Source organism: Alternaria incomplexa (assembly GCF_024043165.1).
Source record: "Alternaria incomplexa strain BMP 0042 chromosome Unknown scaffold_3, whole genome shotgun sequence".
NCBI lineage: Eukaryota > Fungi > Ascomycota > Dothideomycetes > Pleosporales > Pleosporaceae > Alternaria > Alternaria incomplexa.
In genome coordinates this window covers 801206-821755 of record NW_026249852.1, presented here as the reverse complement: position 1 = coordinate 821755, position 20550 = coordinate 801206, and the positions used below count along the sequence as shown (strand labels likewise).

The 20550-nt window shown below is 52.7% G+C and overlaps 8 protein-coding genes and 1 non-coding gene across 9 annotated transcripts; 6 read left to right on the top strand and 3 right to left on the bottom strand.

The window, feature by feature from the left end:
* Positions 1-1582: 1582 nt before the first annotated feature.
* Positions 1583-2487, top strand: J4E90_002656 (uncharacterized protein; the record flags this gene model as incomplete). The annotated part of the gene is made up of 2 exons (XM_051432232.1): positions 1583-1591; positions 1687-2487. 2 exons carry the CDS (start codon positions 1583-1585, stop codon positions 2485-2487), a joined length of 810 nt encoding a protein of 269 aa, XP_051293654.1.
* A 943-nt stretch (positions 2488-3430) lies between these two features.
* On the top strand, positions 3431-3502 carry J4E90_002655. Its single transcript has one exon. It is a non-coding gene; the product is annotated as a tRNA-Ala (tRNA).
* A 977-nt stretch (positions 3503-4479) lies between these two features.
* J4E90_002654 (uncharacterized protein) lies at positions 4480-5326 on the top strand (the record flags this gene model as incomplete). The annotated part of the gene is made up of 4 exons (XM_051432231.1): positions 4480-4513; positions 4563-4633; positions 4682-4896; positions 4948-5326. 4 exons carry the CDS (start codon positions 4480-4482, stop codon positions 5324-5326), a joined length of 699 nt encoding a protein of 232 aa, XP_051293653.1.
* A 594-nt stretch (positions 5327-5920) lies between these two features.
* Positions 5921-8062, top strand: J4E90_002653 (uncharacterized protein; the record flags this gene model as incomplete). Its single annotated transcript, XM_051432230.1, has 2 exons — positions 5921-6004; positions 6302-8062. The coding sequence occupies 2 exons, from the start codon at positions 5921-5923 to the stop codon at positions 8060-8062; spliced, it is 1845 nt and encodes a 614-aa protein (XP_051293652.1).
* Positions 8063-8239: 177 nt separating this feature from the next.
* Positions 8240-9061, bottom strand: J4E90_002652 (uncharacterized protein; the record flags this gene model as incomplete). Its single annotated transcript, XM_051432229.1, has 1 exon — positions 8240-9061. The coding sequence occupies one exon, from the start codon at positions 9059-9061 to the stop codon at positions 8240-8242; it is 822 nt and encodes a 273-aa protein (XP_051293651.1).
* Positions 9062-9453: 392 nt separating this feature from the next.
* On the bottom strand, positions 9454-10136 carry J4E90_002651 (uncharacterized protein; the record flags this gene model as incomplete). Its single annotated transcript, XM_051432228.1, has 3 exons — positions 9454-9653; positions 9878-9919; positions 9971-10136. 3 exons carry the CDS (start codon positions 10134-10136, stop codon positions 9454-9456), a joined length of 408 nt encoding a protein of 135 aa, XP_051293650.1.
* A 554-nt stretch (positions 10137-10690) lies between these two features.
* On the top strand, positions 10691-12423 carry J4E90_002650 (uncharacterized protein; the record flags this gene model as incomplete). Its single annotated transcript, XM_051432227.1, has 5 exons — positions 10691-10835; positions 10905-11542; positions 11597-11702; positions 11757-12295; positions 12397-12423. The coding sequence occupies 5 exons, from the start codon at positions 10691-10693 to the stop codon at positions 12421-12423; spliced, it is 1455 nt and encodes a 484-aa protein (XP_051293649.1).
* A 719-nt stretch (positions 12424-13142) lies between these two features.
* Positions 13143-14006, bottom strand: J4E90_002649 (uncharacterized protein; the record flags this gene model as incomplete). Its single annotated transcript, XM_051432226.1, has 1 exon — positions 13143-14006. The coding sequence occupies one exon, from the start codon at positions 14004-14006 to the stop codon at positions 13143-13145; it is 864 nt and encodes a 287-aa protein (XP_051293648.1).
* A 2039-nt stretch (positions 14007-16045) lies between these two features.
* On the top strand, positions 16046-19566 carry J4E90_002648 (uncharacterized protein; the record flags this gene model as incomplete). The annotated part of the gene is made up of 2 exons (XM_051432225.1): positions 16046-18411; positions 18462-19566. 2 exons carry the CDS (start codon positions 16046-16048, stop codon positions 19564-19566), a joined length of 3471 nt encoding a protein of 1156 aa, XP_051293647.1.
* Between the last annotated feature and the right edge of the window lie 984 nt (positions 19567-20550).

Here is a 20550-nt window from a genome sequence, read left to right as displayed (position 1 = left end):
CTCAAACGCGCTTTGGTTGACGATTTTAGTTTCGAGTAACTTGCCTAGGAGTCATCTTCACCAGTCGGACCTCTGTTGCGGTCAACAAGATAGTCTAAGAGTCACGCGCCTACAGGACCTCCTCCGTGGAAAGGTATCCGGATCGTCATGGTCGTTGGCCCCTAGCGTTAATCAGCGGTCTCGTGTTCGCGTTGTGGGGCGTAAAGATGTCGAGCGTTGGCCTCGGCAGATTTGCAGGTGTATCAATACCACCCTTTCGCAGCGTCGCGTTAGCCGCATCAAGGGTAGTTATTTACAGTGACACGGGTGGCCCCTGCAGATGGGCGCTTGGGTGGATTTCACGGGGAAAGCAAGGCTAATCAAGCGGGTTGGACGTTCCTGCGCTGTGTGACGTCACTTTGCTTTTGCTTAGAGCTTTGCCGATCGAGACCGAGCCGAATTTTGAGGTCTCCCTCCACGTGTTCTGGGGTAATCCAGATACCCGGTACGGGGATGGCGAAGTCGATCAGGGAGCGAACTAATATTATTTGTAAACGTCGGGCATCATCCGACGACACTTCACGCCGTCGGACTGCGATGGTTGCGAAAGTCCCTTATAAATACTTGAGATCGAGCCAACGTTATCGTTCCTTTTGTCCAGGAGTTTCATAATGAGTTATCAATTTCGGGTGTCGGTTGGCTTTATTTAGCTTTCTTGCCACACTCCCAGGCTGTTACTACTGGCGGGGCTGAAGATCAGCAGTAGTTCTTATTTCGTTCATTCACAATCTCCTACCAATAGTGGTGATTTTGAGCTAGATCGAGGAACAACGCAAGCGATAAAGAGTCCGGTGGTGCTCCTGAACTAGGCTAGTCTCCTTTCTGTAACGTCTTCGATAATCACTAGCGCTCAATTTGCCATCACCATCAAGAGTGCGAGACAAATGTTTGTCGTCCGCTTGGGAGAACGTTGACATGAATAAGAAATGACTCGAACAAACAAGATGAAGAAACGAGGTAGTATACGAACTGTCACTAGATTCCAGAGTATTGTTGGATGTTTATTCCAGATCTGGGCATATGAGTCGAAACGCTAAATCCACTTTTCATGGCTGTCCAGTGTTGCGCTGCTCCTTCATAGTACAAGAGACTGATTTCGGGAGCTTATTGGCCCGTCTGATACTGTAAAGAGTTATCGGTGTCTGCTTTCGAACAGAAGTGTAGCGCGCGGTATCTCGAAAGTTTGCGATGACAAGATCATGTGGAGTCTCGCGCTCTCGTGACCCGGCCGATGGGCCGGAGAGCAAACCCACGACAGACATATGAACACCAAGGGCTGCAGGAATGAATAAGACGACTATACCTTGACTGCCTACCAAATGGCGGAGTCAATGCGTCGGTCTACTCTCGTGGCGATACCCCGCTCGAGTATATAAACAAGCCTGCCAACCGGGACCAAGTTGAGTGTCTAATACACAGATTGATCAACTGCAAGTGCATTTACCGCGCTTACCCACTGTTGTATCAGTTCTACCTTGCGCGTAAGTCTTCAGTGGTATTCGTTCTTCTTTGCACGAGCTCATCAAGGACCGCGGAGGCTTCGATGATCTATGTGCGCAACCCACGCCTTCCTACTACACACCGAACCTTGCCTCACTCCACTTTCAGTACACGCGCGCCACTGGAAAGATTGCTGACAGTACCCAGGACATGGCGAACACTCCTTTTCCGTTCGAAAGACTACCAGCCGAGCTGCGCACCGCGGTCTACAAAAACCTCCACTGTACCACGAAGTACGCAATAGCGCGACGAGACAAGATCAGAACACCGGTGGTTGTCGTCAGATTCTCTTATATCGAACGCGCTATAGTCGCTGTGTCAAAGGCAATCCGAAACGAAGCTGAAAAGGTCATCGACGAGGAAACCCAGAAGTGTGGCCCGGCTCAGCTCATCGCAGACTGTGATTACTTCCACTTCGTCCCTGAAGTCCTTGCCGATGTTCGAAATGCCCGAAAAGGCTATGTTTCACCAAACATGGGACTGGCAGATGACGAGCGTGAGAATTTCGATACCGTATTCACCCGCAGAAGCCTAATCGAGCAAGCTCGGATGGGCGCAGTTATGTATCAGATGTGGATGCGCCTCGCAAATCTATACCTCAAGACAAACGAGCGAATCGAGGTCGGTGTCTGGATTGGGCATGACGCAGCTTGCGAGGAATTTGTAGAACTGCTCCCCTCTGCCATCGAAGACATCATCAATCCCCGCTGGGACGTTTCCGACTCCGGCATGTATCGTCCCAAGTTCGCGGTGACAATTGAATGCTCAGAAGAGGTTGACGCGGATGTGGAAGACATTGTTCAGGATTTCGAGGATGCGCGTTTCGAGGTTAGCGAAGACCTGGAACCGGAAGAGATGGAGTCAAGATGGAGCCTCAAGACCTTTGACGGAGTGTTTGAAGAGAAGGAGCTGTCGAGTGACGAGTCTAGCGAAGATTCAGATGGGTAGTTGGATTAAATCGAGGATGAAAGAATGGGTGTGGAATAAATGTGAAATTGGACAATGCGATAGATAGAGAAAACTAGATGGGCTACCAGAGTTGATCTGACGTCTGAACATAAAGCCAACATCCATGGATGGCTACATTTGACTTTTGACATAAGACACGCTTCCTATTTATCGGCGGTGAAGTGTGAGTGGTGAAGATGAGTCTCAAAGGTTGGAGCTTGGCAGGTGCCAGGCAGCTACCGACGCCAATCCACCTAGCTCCCCGACGTCCACCAACCATCTGCATCCCACACGCAACTACTCTCCATCGGAATCGCGATCGCTCGTCGCACGCGACTACTACAAGGCGCGTTGTATCGCGCAAACAGCCTCTCCAGAATACGCCAGCTGTATACGATATCGAAGGAATGTCGACCTTTGTCGCAAACAGCTATGCGCACCTGCTGGATGCAGTGCGATCGCTCAGCAAGAACGACCACCGTTACTTATGAACACGGAGACTTTATCGAAACATTACGACATGCAAGCGTTGGGATGCATCGTTCTCAGCTGGAAATAGCCAAGCGCAGTGGGTTTCCACTTGCCCGAAAGTTCGGCGAACCGGCATCAGCTCGACCGCACGAAGGACTACTCGGACATCATTGGCCATGGCGATGTACCCAACGAGCAACATTTTGGCTCATGACAACTCTAAGATTGTAGTATCGTATCTGTCGTTTTCTTTAACAGTGGCAAACGCATCGCCGACGTTCTCGCTACCGGGACATGCCGTAGCATGGGAGAGATGCCCCTATTCGTCCCACATAGCCCAGCGAGTCCGTTGGCGCCGCCGTTCTTACACGTCACCATCACAGATGCGAGTTATAAACACACCTGTTTGGCAAACCTCCATCAATCAGCGAATCACCAATTCGCTTCAAATTTGAGCAGCATCTCAACAACCGGGCTTGTGGTTTAGTGGTATAATACTCCCTTAGCATGGGAGTGGTCCAGGGTTCGATTCCCTGCAAGTCCATCTTTTTGCGCTCGTGGCCGTCGCGGGGTGGCTGTATGATGCCGCCGGCGTTGATTGCTGAAGATGAATTTTCGATTTTTTTGACTATGTAAGTGGATTGTGTGCACGAAATCATCGGTTTGAGGAGCAAGTAAGCAAAGTACTACTCACAGTCTTACAACCCACGCTATACGTCGCTCCATCTCTGGATCTGGGACATAACTTCCGGCACCAATCGATTAAATCTGTCGTTGGACATAAATCCGTACCACGTTCAATCGAGTTCACGTCCAATATCTTTTCGACGCAATATACGCCCAAGGAAATCAAATGCCCATTGGTGTTTGAACGAAATCGCGCGACTGGAAGCCAGCCATCAGTCGTGCAGGTACTTGGAAGTGCTTGTTGAAGAGAGCAAGGAGCCTCAACATGCTCAATATACCATGGATTTCTTCCAAAGTGTTTCATACGGCTTAGCCTTTGAAGATTGGCGTGTTTGTGATGGTATTGCTGCTGTGCAAACCACCAAAAGCGGGTTCTGGCAGCGCCACGGTTGCACAGCTTCTCGAGCGGACTTCGGAGTGAATTGTGCTACGACTAACTTTCGATCGGAGCAACTGTGTTGCAACCCCGAGTCCAAGAGAAGCTCTCAATTCTCCAGTTGCGGGAGTTTGCCAGGATACGGAAGACGTTGATCAACATCGGACGAGAAAACGTAGCGACTATCACTCGTTAGGAGTATATTGATTACTCACGAGTAGCATACAGTCGCTAGCTTTTCTTGCAATCATTACACCGAGTTCTCGGGGGACCAACTACGCACCAGCGAGACACTACACCATTCGGCCGAAAAGTCGGCCTTCTCTCTGGTATAAGAGAAACAACATGCGCGGTCAATAGAATATCACAAGCACTTAGCAAGAAAACTACTTTCGACCAAATCAACAGTACACCACCCATTTCACGCCAGTCCACCAAACGCGACCTCATTGCCCAACATGGTCAAAATCGCAATCGCAGGCGGTGCTGGAGGTGGGTGTCGCGCTTATTGTACCGACTGGACGGACTAACATCCTCACAGACGTAGGGCAAGAGTGCATCGCTGCTCTCCTCGCCAGCAAGAAGCACGAGATTGTAATCTTCACGCGCAAGGTCAATACTACATGTTGCTTATTTTGCTTGATACTAACGTCTCTCCAGGACGTTCCAGTCGAGACTACCGACTCGCCCGTCAAATCGGTCAAAGCCAACTACAAAGACCTAGACGAACTAACTAGCCGTCTACAAGGCGTAGACGTGGTTCTTTCTTTCATCGCGCCGCACGACCTGCAAGAAGGGGTTTCCTTCCAGAAGAACCTCATCGATGCCTCGATCAGGGCCGGGGTAAAGCGTTTCGCGCCCAGCGAATGGGTCACGTAAGTTGCTACTATCACCGCTCAATCCGATATATCCTAACGAAATCCCAGACGCACCACAGAGCACATGGATTGGTACTCGTTCAAAATCAGCATCCGCGAATATCTGGCCGAGATCAACAAAAACAAGAAAGTCATCGAGTACTGTCTTTTCCAGCCGGGTCTCTTTTCCAATTACTTGACCGTGCCGTACAAGTCAGCCGAGCACCTCACGCCACTTCATGTCATGTGGGATTTCCAGAATCGTAGGGCCATCTTGCGAGAAGGTGGAGATGATGATACCATCACTTTGACCACGGTGCAAGATCTTGCAGGCGTGGTCGCGCGCGCAGTGGATTACGAGGGCGAATGGCCGGTCGTAGGTGGCATCCGAGGCTCGCGCATCTCAGTCAAGGAGCTCATTGCTCTCGGGGAAGAGCTAAGAGGTTAGTATTTTGTCTTTTCCGAGCTCACATAAGCTATTCCACTGCCATCATCTTTACTGATAGGATTATGTAGGTGGGCCTTTTGCCATTGAAAGAATCTCCAATGAGGACTTGAAGAACGGGAATTGGACTGCCTCCTGGTACCCGAAATTCCAACACAATGCCATTCCACCAGAGAAGGCTGAGGAGTTCGCGAAGATGGTAGTGACTGGCTTCATTCGGGCGTTCGGGACAGGCGCCTTCGATGTGGGAGACGAATGGAACCAATTGTTGCCCGATTATGAGTTCACGGATGTGAGGACTTTCTTGCGGGAGGCGTGGAAGGGAAAGCCGTGATGAGGCAGTCGTATGAACCATGTTGCGCAGCCGGTCTTCGGGGTAATGCGATGGCGATGACTAACTGCAGTAGTAGTAGGTTTCTAATAGCGAACAATGTACTCTCTTTACTGTGTAACCCGTCCGGAGCTTTCGTCCGAGGTTTCGGCCGAACACCACTGCCCTACTGCACCAGCCACTCTTGTCACTTCCCTCCCCAACCTCCATCAACACACAATCGAATATGCACCCGTCCCCCTCCCCGTCACCTCAAACCAACTCCCATGAAGATGAAAGAGCGGCAAAGCGGCGTAAAGTACGTAAAGGTACTCAAAGTTGCTGGGAGTGTAAGAAACGGAAAGTCCGATGTATCTGGGCATCACCTACCAAGTCCAAATGTAGTAACTGCGTGCGACGCAAGACAGACTGTGTTAGTCAGGAGTTTGCGGATGAACCGAATGAGAACAAGAGAGGAGATGCTGGATTAGAGATGCGTTTGGGTCGGGTGGAGACGTTGCTTGAGCGACTTATTGGATCGTCGACAGACAGGCGCCACGACATTGCTGACGAGTATCCGGGAGATGCAGACCTGGAGAGACCGAGGAGCGTAATAGTATGTGTAGCGTGCTGGGGTCTATCCTACATTCATCTCTGACACACACAAGGATCACACAAAAAACATCAAGATCACATCATCCGCCTCCACAGAAACCACATCAACACTCGCAGATCTCTCGCAACAACCAGAACCAGTACTTGGCGATATATACACTGGCATCTCTCGAGACCTCGTCGCAGCATGGCCCACAACCCAAGATCTCGACTACATCTGCAAGCTACCCGTCAGCATCTCCACGCACATGCACATGAAATTAACGACATCATCTGCAAACCTGATGAACCAGGTTCCAGATAGCCCACGAAAGATATTGCAGCTACCACCACCAGGATCACATCCAGTACTGATAGCGCGGAAACTCCTTCTACTCAGCAATATAGTGCAGGGCGCACTATCCGATGACTGTATACCCAGAAGCCAGCGAGAGCATCTCAGTAAAGTCATGGCTCATGCCATGGATACAGCAACACGGCTGGTGACCTCAAATGACGAGCTAACCGCCTCTGTTGAAGGCGTCGAATGCATCATGATCGAAGCCATTACCCAGAACTACGCTGGGAACCTACACCGCGCGTGGCTGACTGTGCGCCGCGCCGTTGCCGTAGCTCAGATGTTGGGTCTGCATCGTGGTAACGCTAAGCGAGCTTCTATCAAGGTGGTGGATCCCAAGACGCGCGAGAGCCTCGATCCAGACCAGCTGTGCTGTCGTATTGTGGAGATGGATCGCTACCTCTCGTTGACACTGGGGCTGCCGCAGTCTTCGCTGCAGACAGTCGGGCTGAGCGCTGAAGTTATAGCAAAGTGCCATCCGCTGGACCGCATCGCGAGGCTGCAATGCGTCATTGGAGATCGTATCTTGGCGCGTAAAGTAGGAGAGCCGCGCGATGTTACGGAGAAAAGGGTCCGGGAAATTGACGACATGTTCAGGGAGGTGACGGAGCTGATGCCGTCGGACTGGTGGCTTATTCGAGACTTTGGCAACAAGGACGGGGGCGATTCGGATCCGATGCATGAGGTTGTAAGGAATATGTATCAGCTGTCGCACTTCTATCTCGTTATACGCCTGCATCTACCGTATGTTCTTCGCTCTTCGGGCGACGATAGGTGCGAAGAAAGTAAAGCGACAGCTGTGCATGCCGCCCGCGAAATCATGAGTCGATATCTCGCGTTTCGCAAGTGGAAACGCGGTCCGTATTATTGCAGAGGAGTCGATTGTCTGGCTTTCGTCGCCCTCATGGTGCTGTGTTTGGCCCATATCGATTCGCAGAACCAATCTATGATTCGGCACAAAGCACTTTTCGATCATAGCCGTCCGAGCGATCGCGCTTTGATGGAGCTAACAGTCAAGGTATTGGGGGAGATGAGCGACGATGCTCTCGCCATGAAGCTATCGAGTATCATACAGTATCTTCTCGACGCCGAAGCGGCATCGGCAAATGGGACTGGCTACAACACTTCGGCTAGTGAGACAGACGATGGGCTGGCGACGGAATTTGATGGCCAGTTCATGGACGCTGAGAAGGCGGTCTTGCAGCTTCACTTGCCGTATTTTGGTACCATCAGCCTACAGCGCAGGCTAGCCTCCGATATCCCGTTGGCTGAGGAGATGCTGTCTACTCAGGTACCTGACCAGACACAGTCATCACTCACGGAGTGGGACAATCGGTGGTCGTTCCTTGATTCGTCGAACGATGCGGGGGCGCTTGATGATTGGACACTGCAGAGCATCAATGAAGGTCTTTTCGGGGGACTGCTTGGCGGGCTGGGAGACGTGGATTTCGACCCTGAGCTGTCTGTAGATATATAAAGGCAAGGAAAATCCAGACGTGCTATGTTGCAAAGCACGGTAGGAATGTTGCAAGTCACATTTGTCCTCTTCTCTCCTGCTATCCCGCTCATTGGAAATGCATAGCGCCGCTTTCTGTGCCTCAAGAGTGTAGCCAGGGTATCCTTTTCGGGTTTGTCACTATATCGCTCATAGTACCTAGGTCGAGGTCGCCCATTCGCCCTCCTCCCAATCTCTAGCCCATTCTTCCGGCGTTCCAGGCTCAACGAACTTGATAAAGTTCAAGTGGGGGTCATTGCCGCATACGCGAATCAGTTCCGTAAAGTCGTCCCTCATATTGTACTCGTCTTGCTGCATATCCTGCTTCAGAGGATAGTATGTCCAAGTAGGCGGTGGAAACCCGACCATTGGACGCCGCGCAGGGTTGACAAAGTCGTTGCTCACTTGCAATCTCTCGTTATAGAAGCCTTTGTGTCGTACAGCTATAACGCTGGAGCGAGGCAAACGCTTCAAACGAAATCCCGTTATCAAATTTAGGAATTCGATGAGGCGCGCATGTTCTCGCCCATTGAAGTTGAAGTTGAACATGACACCCGATAATTGAACGTTTCCCTCATCCCAGCACTGTGAGTGGCTCTGTCCAGTCTTCAATCTCATGAAGTCCTTCAGACACCAAAGAAGGCTGTTCAGGGCAGGCCCCACCTCGTTCCTGTGTCTCGTCAGGGTCAACAGACTCTGCTTATCGACGATGAGACGTAGTGGCTCAACTTGGAGAGCATTGAGCTTGCGGTCGAGAATTGGCTTGCACTCGTCGTGGATCGAAGAAGAAACGAGAAGTATCCCGGTCGATATCGATTTGACCACTAGTGTAATGGTATTTCCAGACAGGAACTCGCCCCAAGAAGTATGTCTTGCCGCGTCTTCCCAAACGTGATGGCGTGTTGTAATGGGGATGTATTCGTAGATGATAAGGCGCAATTCTTTCGGAAGATCGAGGAAGCGGAAAGTGGAATTGGCCATGCTGGAGGGGAGGGTGGAAGTGGGGTGGGGTCGACTGCAGTGACAGAAGAATCAAGAGGCAGGCGCGAAAGATGAGATGTTTCCCTGCCCAGGTGAGCAGGTACACTATATCGGGCCTAGCGCATCACGTAAGGAAGGTGCAAAGTATAGATACGTTCAGCACGGCAAGCACAATTAAGGAAGAATATTAACAGCTGAATCACTGTAGTTTAAATTAGACTGGCTGCAATCTCAGTCAACAGATTGCTGCATGTACAAATGTACATTCTCGAAACTGTTCAAGCAAGTCCTCATGGACATGGTATCCTCCAAAACCGTAGCTCTGTGCTGTAGAGCAATATTTTAAACGCCGGAAAATGCAATGGAACAACGCCGATATACGTGGATGGAAATCATGCTCGTCGTTTGCCGATGCGGCCGGGGCCGCTGGGACGTCCACCATTGGGCTTCAGTGCGCCCTTGCCTCGGGAAGTAGGGAAGGAGACCTTGTTCTGGGGCTTGCGTCGCAGTTGTTTCCGGGTCTGGCTCTTGTCCTTGGTCTTGCGCGAGCTCGAGCTCTTCGCAGAGGTGGCGGTTGCGTCGACGTCCATATCTAGCAAGTCAAAGTTAGCCCTTGATTCTCACTCTACCAGTGCGGAGGAAGCGGGTCAAAGGCGAATTTGAGATGGCCGTCGTCGGTGAAGCCCAGGATGTCTGAACACAGGCCTAGGTGAAAACACAGGTTCCCGAGTTCGCAGTCCTCTTCTGTGGGGCCAAGTGGACTTGCAGAGGGATCGGACAGGGAGCGTGGCATGGGGACAGTAAGCAGAGACGAACCTTTGGGCAAGTCCTCCTTGGCGGCATCGTCGGTGGTGTTGACTGGGGCACGATTAGAGGGTGCATATGGCGGGAGAGAGTTGGGCGACTCACTTTCTTCGGTTTCCATCTCAGTCCTCTCGGGCTTGGGCTGGGCAATCGTCTCGAGAAGTCTGGCGTGCAGGCGCTCGGCGCGTGCCTGCTCGACGGGGCCGAAAACTCGGGCGCGCAGCTTGGTGCGGTTCGCCTTTTTGCTGCTTGCGCGTGCGCCTTTGGCCATTGTGCAGAGAGTGACGGGGAATGTGTGGGTGAATGGGTGTTTGGGCGTATGTCTTGGTCAAGTCGGCGGCGGCTGGTGGGGAAAAGTTCGAGGAATTTTGGTGGCAAGGCGTTTGGCGTATCAAGCCAGGCCGGCCCGTGCCCTAGTCGCGTTCTTCGCCTAGTTGCAGGTGACGCTGACTTCGGTATATCCCAGCTGGAGATGCGCTCGCCGCGAGAGCCGCCGCCTACCTCGACGGCCGAATACTAGAAAAGTCGCATTGCGGCCTCTGCTCGCCTGTTTGCTGCTCCGCGACTGTCCCGCCCGCCTGTCCTGTTCGCTCTGCATCGCCGCTGGGGGCTTTGGGAAGTTGCGACCAACGCCCGTCCGACTCGACTGCACCTCAGATAGCCGGATATCGCCCTTCGCTGCCTTCACCTCGCCCTACGTCACCCGCCCGAGAGAGAGTGCCTGAGATAGCCCGCCCCAGATGCCTTCGCGAGCAAAACTGAACCGGTAGCCCTTGACCTCCCTCTCCAACATCGCCAGCCTCTCCACCGCGACGGCACAAAACCATGGCGACGAGCATGCAGCAGATGGCTGCCACTATCACCGAGCGCTCCAAGACACTCATCAACAACGACCTCAAAAAGATTCTCAAAGAGGAGGGCACCTCGCAGACGGGCAACAAGGCCGCACTGCAGGCGCGGGTCATTGGCCGTAGGTATCTCCGCTCCCCAGCAACACGGCTTGCTGTCGCCGCTCACCTGCTAACTTCACCCTCCCCAGTCATCGCCAATGCCGTTGCTAGGAGCGACACCGACCTGCTGCGGCGACTGCAATACCGCGTACAACACCACGGCGAAGCGCCTCCACCAGCCACGAGCAGCCCCGTCGCCTCGTCGTACTCGCAGCCCCCTCAGCCCATCGCGAACGGGTACAGCATGGCCAACGGCTTCCAAAACAGCGGCGCATACCAGCCATACCAACAGCCCCAGCAGCCACCCATGCCGCCACGTCCGACCTATTTCTTCAAGGAGAGCCCTTTCTTTGAGATTCGCGAGCTGATACTGAGTAATATGTCTCTGGACGCTTCGCCGACCCACCGTGCCACCATATCGCGTAACCTCACCCTCAACGAAAGCCAGTCCGGACGCCTAAAGACAGACCCATCTTTGCGCCTGCTGCTCTTCTCTGCGCTCGAACAGCCATTGGCGCCCTTCTCGCGTCTCGATATCGCATTCCCATCTCAAATTGAGGTCAAGGTCAACGACGACGAGGTAAAGGCCAACTACAAGGGTTTGAAGAACAAGCCAGGCTCTACGCGCCCCGCCGACATTACCGACTTCGTCCGCACCAAGGTCGCCAACCAGCGCAACAGCATCCTCATCACCTACGCCCTGACTCAGAAGGCAAGTCGGTCGGAGGTTTCTTATCCCATCAGCTTCCCAAGCGTGACTCTGAGCTAACTCTCAATGCAGAAGTACAACCTCTTCGTCTACTTGGTCAGGAAGTTCTCGGTCGACGAGCTCACACAGCGCATCAAGCAGCGCCATGTCATCACGAGGCAGTCTGTGCTCAATGAAAGTATGTAGTGGCCTTCGGCAGCTAACATCTCTCACATGACTAATGTTGTAACAGTGATGAAAAAGGCCAATGACCCCGACATCGAAGTTGGCTCCAGCGTCATGTCGCTCAAGGACCCCATCTCTACCCTGCGCATTGTCACCCCATGCAGGTCGACTGTGTGCACACACAATCAATGCTTTGACGCCGACTCATTTCTGCAGCTCCAGGAGCAAGCTCCCACATGGACATGCCCAATATGCAGCAAGACCATATCATACGAAGGCTTGGCCGTCGACCAGTACGTTGAGGAAATCCTCAACAAGGCCCAGAACACGGACCAGGTCACCATCCAGCCAAGCGGACAATGGTCGACCGAAAAGGATGAGAAGCCCAAACAAAACGGGCACAATGGGCATCATGACGATAGTGATGATGACCTCATCGAGATACCAGATTACCGTATACAGGCTATCAAGACCGAAGCTGCGCCGACACCCACTTCGCTCAGCACCCCTCCACTGCCTTCTCGCGAGACATCCACAGCCCCCCGGTCTGGCCAGAAGAGAAAATCCGAAGTAGTGGATCTGACCTTGAGCGATGATGATGAGCCAGTAAGACCAACGAAAAAGGTAGCGTACACTACCCCCAATAGCCTTCCTGATCCGCCCCGTCGGTATCATTTACCTCCCCTCGGCAGTCACTCTGCCCATAGTCGTCCACTGCCACCAACCTACCATAGTGGGTCTGCTAGCATGCGTTCTGATTACTCCCGGCCTCCATCTACACCTCCACCACGCCATGGGTATCAATCCTATCGACCAGCACAGCCTGCTTCGCGGCCTAGCTATCCTGGACAGGGTACTTCCTCCTACCCTACCTACCTGGGCTCTTCTTCCCCTTAATTACATGTTGCGCGTTCTTGTTGTATCTTCCACTCATGTATGAGTATTGTTCATCCGCTAATACCACCTCGGGATCGCAGGGCAGAATAACGGGGACCAGACGAGGTAGCACATCATCCACTTAGGCCGTTCACAATATTGCGGACCGTTGCGCCACGGCCATCCTGCGTAGGCTGATGAAGTGAAGCTCTCTACATCATACACTCATCTCTTTCCTAATTCGTCAAGGAAACTTAGCGCGAGGCGTTTGGGGGAGGCTGCATTTCATGACCATCTATCTACGGCGTAAAACACGGGTTGGGGGCATTGAGGATACCACCGCTTGGGAGACTTGCATGCATTTCGGGAGCTTATACCAGCGACCTTCTGCAATGACGAAAGGAGCAGAAGTCGCGTGCGGAGAGGACTGGAAGGAGGTGGCGGTTCATGTACGATCGTGTAGCAGTGACGCCTTTTGGCTTCGGCCATAATAGACAGTTACCAGTATTACCGTGTGTGCTGGCAGCAGTTTCCACTTTCCTCTATTTGCGCCTACGTATCATACACGCCTACGTACTCAGTCCAGCGGTTCCGGCAAAACACAAACAGCATCCTCCTCTTCCCCGTCATCCCCAACCCTCTGCCTTACCTCCCTACTCTCCGACTCCACATCATCCACATCCGGCTCCTCCCCCAAGCCATCCACCACCACCTCACCCTTGTCCTCAACCTTCCTCCTAACCTGCGTATCAAACAACGCACCCTTATCAAACAGCCTATCCGACTTGACCCCTCCCTTCCTCTTCACTTTAACCTCCCTTATCCTATACGCAAAAACAAAGTCCTCCGCCTTCGTACTCTGCTCGCTCGTCCCGCTCTTCCTCTTCCAATTCCCCTCCGGTCCCACCGAAATCGGTACGCCAGACCACGCTGTCGCATCCACACCCGCATGCACATAGACACCTTTTTCCTGGAGCCGTTCCCTGGAAAGCGTGGTTGACGACGCTATCATAACACCCGTTATGATGTAGATTTTCTCTCTAAACCGGTGCTGAGTGATGTAATCCCTAACATCCTCATGCCTCACCACGTCTTCCAGAAACGCGCGACTGGGTTGGAAAGTCTGCGTTGTCATTTTTTCGACTTGCCAGGTTTGGGACACGGATTTGTCGTTACTGATGCTTATGTCTGCGCCGACACCGAGGACGCATTCGAGGAAGGAGGTCCAGATGCCGAAGGTGGTGGATGTGGATTTGGTGTGCGTGCCGCTCCAGTCATGTTCCGTGAAGGTGCTTGTGTCGGTTTGGGGCGGCAGGGGAGGGAGGTGGAGGGGTTCATCCGGTTGGGATGGGGAGGGGATGATAGCACCGAGGCGGATGGGGCCATCGGGGGGACTAGGGCGTGGTGGGGTGAGGAAGTATGTGGGTTTGGGGGTAGCCATGGTTTGTGTGGTACTGTGAGAAGATACTCTTGAATCGTGATGACGCTGTTGGCGACTCCGTGATGGTGACCAGGCACCATATATATAGTGAAGCGCTAGGTGCAGATGTACTAGACATGAGTCGAAGTATGCATGGTAATGCAGGGTTACGTGTGGATGCATGACCCGTGGGGCTGAGCAGCGCATGCAGCTACTGTCCAATCCTGGTGGGCTCACTTCTGCACCGAGCAGTGTCCACTCCACAAATTCAAAATCGGCTTTGAGAGGTCGCAACAGATGCTTCGCTGATCAGAGCTTCATGAATAGCATCTTCGCCATGCCTTGTGTGCGAGGGGCAGACTGTCGTGGTTTAGTATGTGCAATTTAGAGACTGAGAGGGGAGAAAATACCCTTTCCCTATGGCTGCCGCTAGAACCAGACATCGAATCAAGCTCTACTCTAGGGTGTCTCTCAGGGCGCGGTGGTCCTCGACTCTTCCTTAGCGTATAGTTCCCATCCTCTTCTCTTCTAAAAGTTGCTGATCGATGCGGATGTTTAGAAGGCCGGGAAGGTTCGACAGGAAGCTGGTAATATTCCTGGGCAGCCTGAAAGTATGCCTGGGATGCCTCTTGGGGTGCCGCCTGGGATGCTGCCTGAGGTACTGCTTGCGCTGCTGCTTGAGAGGATACTGCTTCGTATAATACTTGTGGTGCTGCTGTCTCATGTTCGGGGGCCTGGAGTCGAGCAGGTTCTGGGATATATCCCCGATTAAATGGTGCAGGAGGAGCCTGAAGACCAAATCTTGTAGCTATCGAACGAACTGAAGGAGCCGCTGCAATAGGTGGTGGACGCCGTATCAAACCAGATGATGGGCCAGATGTTGGACCAGATGTTGGGCCAGGTCCTGGACCAGGTGTTGGACCGGGTGCTGAACCAGGTGCCGAACCAGGTGGTGGACGCCGTATCACACCATGTGATGAGCCGGGTACTGGGCCAGGTGTTGGGCCAGGTGTTGGACCAGGTGTTGGACCGGGTGCTGAACCAGGTGCTGAACCAGGTGGTGGACGGGATGGTGAGGTTACTACTGGAACTGAGCCACGGGCACTAGGTGGTGGTCTAACTGGAGCAGGAGGCGGCGGTGGCGGTGGCGGCGCTCTTGGTGATGACGGTGGGCTGCGTGTCGAGGAGCTTGTAGAGGAGCTCTTGGAGGAGTTCTTGTCACTACCATTACGTCCACGACGATGGTCGCAGCAACAACACCATATCAGTAGTAGCAATATCAGTAGACCAAGAAATGCTCCAACGAACGCTCCTCCAATGACTATGCTAGATGGTCGCGCAAGAGTAGGGCTGACAGGGCCAGTTTCCTCGACGGCCGCTGCGGTGGGGGTCCAGCGGCGAGCAACGGCTGGAGACGCTTCAAGCACACAGACGACGTGCGCTTGCGATTGATCTGAGCATTCCAATGGTTGTGCTGTCAACCATGACTGTCTTTGAGGCGCAAGCTTGAGGGCGGGCATGTGGGAAGCCTAGTTCGCATCGTGATGAAGGCTGAAGCTACACAGCCTGCCCAAGGTACAAAGAAGCGCCGAAATGCGAAGGCTGGCTGCTATCGAGATACGACTGTGCCGCAAATCAAGGCGGGGCGTGGTTCAAACCGGTCAGTACACCCGGCGTTACGCTGAGCATCTGCATATCCGCTTGGCCCAGGTTGGGTATGCAGGCGAGCCATCATCCTTCAGCCCCCACCTCGCCGCAGCCCGGATGACTTCGTGCGGCCCGCAGAACGGCTGAGATCTCTTGCACATCGATAATGCGCCCGGATTGAGGAAGCACGCAAATATTCCCTCCTTATCTTGCGTGCCAAGTTACCAACACTTTGAGTATTGCGCCAGGTAGGGGTTCGATCGAACGAGCCTGACTTCGCACGACGACAGAACACTCGTAGACGGCGTCGCCACCTTTGGTCAAACGGTACAACGCATCTTTGGATTAATAATCAAGAACCGATACGGCGCGAAGACGAGTGAGGAGGAGTGGCGGAAGGCCCCTCTCCTGAAATGACGCTGGATGACCAAATCAACAAACTCATTTCTGAGGGGGAAGGACTCGAGATCAGAGCTGAAAATGAAGGTCAGACTCTGTACCCGGATATAATCACGATATGGGAGAAGGCAGTAGAGCTCGCCGAACAACACCACGGGAATCTTGGCCAAGAGACTTTAAACTTACGTGAGCGCCTGGCCGACAGCCTTACCAAGGCAGGGAAGTTCCACAGGGCGATATCGTGCGAACTGAAAAATGAGCACTGGACTCTCGAGCGTTACAAGCAGCTTCAGGGCCCTTCTCGTGCGATTAGCGCCCCAGCACAGGCCGCTAAAGCAAACCACCTGGAGGCTCAACGACGAGTTGCGAAGACCTACTTACTAAACAAAGACTATCCAAATGCGGTTCAAAGGTTCCAAGCGGTGGTCGACGATAAGACCACACCGAAGTCAGCGGTGCAAAGATGTATAGATCGAGTCGATCTGGCGTCGGCTATGTACGCGTCTGGTACAGATCGCGACATCATGGGAGCAATAAATCTCAATATAACGACCTTGCAAAGAGCGGAGGCGAGTCTAGGAAAAGACCACATCGAGTCCGTAAAAGTTAGATACAACCTGGGCCGAGAGTTGCGTGATCTGAAGAAGTACGACGATGCCCTGGAGAAATTTAGCCAGGTAGTCGACATCCTCCGTTTGAAATCATGTAAAGCCAGGTCGTCGCCTGAGTACCAAGATTATCTTGGAGACGCAGAGATCTCGCTCAAGAACTGCAAAACCAGAGTTGTCCGACAGAAAGAAAAGGCAAGACGACAGGCTGCCTCGGCAGCGGAAGAAAGAAGACAGAAGGAGGAGGAGGTCAAAGCCCAGGAAGCCGAGAAGACGCGTCTACAAGAGGCTGCAGACCAAAAGGAGCAAGCTAAAGCACGGCAGCTGGCTGCCTCGGCAGCGGATCAGAGAAGAAGGAGAGAAGAAGAGCTCAGAATAAAGAGAGTTGAGGAAATTCGAATTCGAGAGGCTAAAGCCAGGGAAGAGGAGGCCGAGCGAAAACGGTCACGAGTGGAGAAAGCCCGACAACAGGAGGCTGAACGAGTACGGTTACTAGAGGAAGAAAGAAGACGAAAACAGGATGAAGATGCAAAGAGGCAGGCAGCTAAGGAAGCGCATGAGCAAGCTATGAAGGTTCAACAGGAGGAAGCGAAAGAAACACAGGCTCGCAAGGTAAAAGACGAAGAAGAGAAAAAGCGGAAACAGGACGAAGACGCAAAGAGGGAGGCAGTTGAATTAGTACAGTTGCAAGAGGAAGAAGAGAGAAGACGAAAACAGAAAGAGGCTGCAAAGAAGGAAGCAGCTGAGAAGAAACGAGCTCGAGAGGCCAAAGACAGGCAAGAGGAGGCTGAGTCAGTACGGTTAAGGAAGGAGGAAGAGAAACGACTACAAGAGGACGAAGACGCAAAGAGAGAGGCCGCTGAGAAAGCGCGCCAGAAAGAGATGGAAGCCCAACAGGAGGAAGCAAGAAATGTACAAGCGCGCAAGGCAGAAGACGAGAGAAAACATGAAGAGTTTGCGATGCAAGCCACGCGCGATAGAGAGATGGCGGCCAAAAGGAAACAGGAAGAAGAGGCCAAGTCGATATTGCAACAACTCGATGCGCTTGCAGAAACTCTAAAAGGGCTAGAGACACATAACAACGAAGAGTTGGGTAACGCTAGTACGGCTGTTGAGGAGCAAGGTACAACACCTGGAGGAGAATGTCTCCTCCAAACAGTGCTATCAGCAGAGTGTATTCGTCCGGAATCCACCGCGAAGTCCGAGGTTCCGGTTGGGAATCAGATACTGGGACGCACAACACAATCCGAGCCAATCGTGGAGCAATCTTCCGGGACAGAGAGCATGCCTGCAAAAGACCACATAGTCCGCACCTCAATGTCCTGGTTAGGTAGGCAGACGATGCAGTTTGTTGACCTGCTTGTTCCAACAACTCCACCGTGGGCCTCAACGCCCACCTTAAACACCCCAGAGTTTGTTGCATTAATGGAAGGATCAAAACGAGAAAAGAGCACGTCTGATGCTCAACCTTCGATCGAAACGCAACCTGAGCCTCATGTGCGATCCGAATCTGTTCCAGTCATCCGCGCAAAGATATTCGAGGCTGAGAGAAGAGATGCTTTCGTGCCTGGTGGATGGCATCGCGATTTTGATGAACCAGGGCCCGTTCCCAAAGTGAGGAAAGTGCGCTCCAACGACCTATTGAGCAAAGGTAGCTTGCGAGTATTAGAGACGGGAGACGCAAAACACAAGCGTGCCTCATCCGTTGGTGATTTGAAGAGAAGCGTGCCCACATCGCTTAGTACCCCCATCAAAAATTGGACTGCTCAAGAGTAAGTGTTGCGATAATTTGGATGTAGAACATCTCATTAACGACGCATAGTGAGGTCATAGCCGACAGTTGGTTCGAGAACCTGCGCAATCATGCACACGTCTTGCTAGACAGATACCAAGATGACTCCTTCAAGCAGAAGAAGACCGAGCGACGTGTAAAGATCGCTGTACTCGACAGTGGAGTTGCGAAGAGCACTGCTCGAGGCCCAGTCCCGCCGCTGATGAAGAGTCCACGAGTAAAGCTGGGGAAGCAACTGGATCCGGCCCTGCCCTGGAACAGCGATAGCAAAGGCCACGGTACCCATGCCGCTGGTGTAATCCTTACTGTCTGTCCATACGCAGATGTGTATGTGTACAGGGTCTGCGAAGGTAACGAAGCGATCGACAGAAAGTACGTGGCGGAGGCCATCAATGACGCTGTCGAGAAGAAGAAGGTCGACATCATCAGTATGAGTCTAGGCTGGAACGAGGACAGTGATTACGAACTTCGAGCGGCGATTAGACATGCTAGAGCTAGCAATGTTCTACTCTTCGCGGCGAGCTCGAACGAAGGTATCCGAACGAAAGCCGGCATGTCGTATCCAGCTCGAGCTTTGGAGGTTATTGCCGTCGATGCAGCAGATGTTCATGGTAACCCGTCCAAGTTCAATCCTCCACAACTCAGCCACAAAGCCAGGTTTACTGCCCTGGGCGAAGCAGTAAGGTCCACGTACCCTATACACCTTCCTTCTGAGGATCCGAAGGAGGGGTGGAAGAGAATGGTAGGAACATCCTGTGCCACTCCCATCGCTGCCGGCATTGCGGGACTAGTACTAGAATTTGCCCGTCAACGGCCGCTTTGCTTCGAGCCTGCCATCGAAGCCTACCTAAGGTCCGTAGAGGGTATGAGGCTGATCTTGACGAGATGTCTATCGCGCAAGTATGCGGAAAGCTCGCCCTTCAACCACCTGGATCCGACGAATTTGTTTCGTTGCGACGAAAGATTTAATGACGGAGGTGGCTTTTTCGAATATGGGTCTCCGCGACTGGAAGCAGCGGGCCAGATCGTGTTGAAGCTGAAAGAAGAATTCTCATCAGACATAGGGACGCAAATGGCGACGGAACTCCATAGAGTGTGGGCCAGAGGCGCTCAGAGCAGGACAGAGGAAGATTGAATGATGTTGGTTGTTCCAAGGAGCAGTGAAAACCACGAGGAAGGGTCCAACGCGTTCGGAACGCGCTAGCGGCCCTGGCACGCGTCATTGCGTAGGGAAGGTCCTTGTACTACTACAGCGTCTAATTCAAGTTCAAAACGATGATTTAGGACAATACACCACCTCAAAACATCCGCCTCCGACAAATCTATATCTGCACTGATGGGATATGCAGAAAACACCGACGCTGTTGCGACCCAATATCATGATGCACGATGCGGAACTGAGTCAGGCACCCGCCGTCGCAGCTACCTACGTGGCACCTCAGAACTGCTCGACCCAAGATTCCCACTTACGAACACCACCAACACCGCTGCGTAGCTGACGTAGAATTAGCTTTCGAAAAAGAGATGGAGACCTTTAGACTTACGCCGCCGTGGCTGCGAAGACCTCGGATCGCTTCGCAGCAGTGAAGATACTAACGCTTCCAGCGAACAACAACATGAATACGCCGATCATGATCAGCTTCGTTGTGGGGTTTTCGACATAATACAGGACCAGAATTGCGACGAAGAGCAGGACGACCGCGATGATGACACTGACGATCGTTACGAACCTCGCGATTCTCTTTTCTGGTACGTACGCCATGCCGTTTTCTCTTCTCTCTGCCTTTGCACTCTGCTTCAGCTCGCCGTTAGGGCAGCAACGACTGGGTTATACGCACCAAAAACAGTACCGGGAGATATTGCTGCACGAATGTAGTGACACGGTCCTCGTGTGCGGGTTGTTTTAGGAGAACCAGATCATCGTTTCTTTGATACAGGGTAGCACTATGGCCCCCGAAAATTGGATCTCGCTGATTTGCAACCTTGTTGAAGCGTGTTGAGGCATGATGAACAGCGTCAAATGTGCGTATTGGAGGCGGTCCAAGTTGCGCCATTTGGCTTTCGGATAGCAGTGCCTTTCCTTCGACATTCTCAGCATTTTATTTGAGAGTCTGGACCG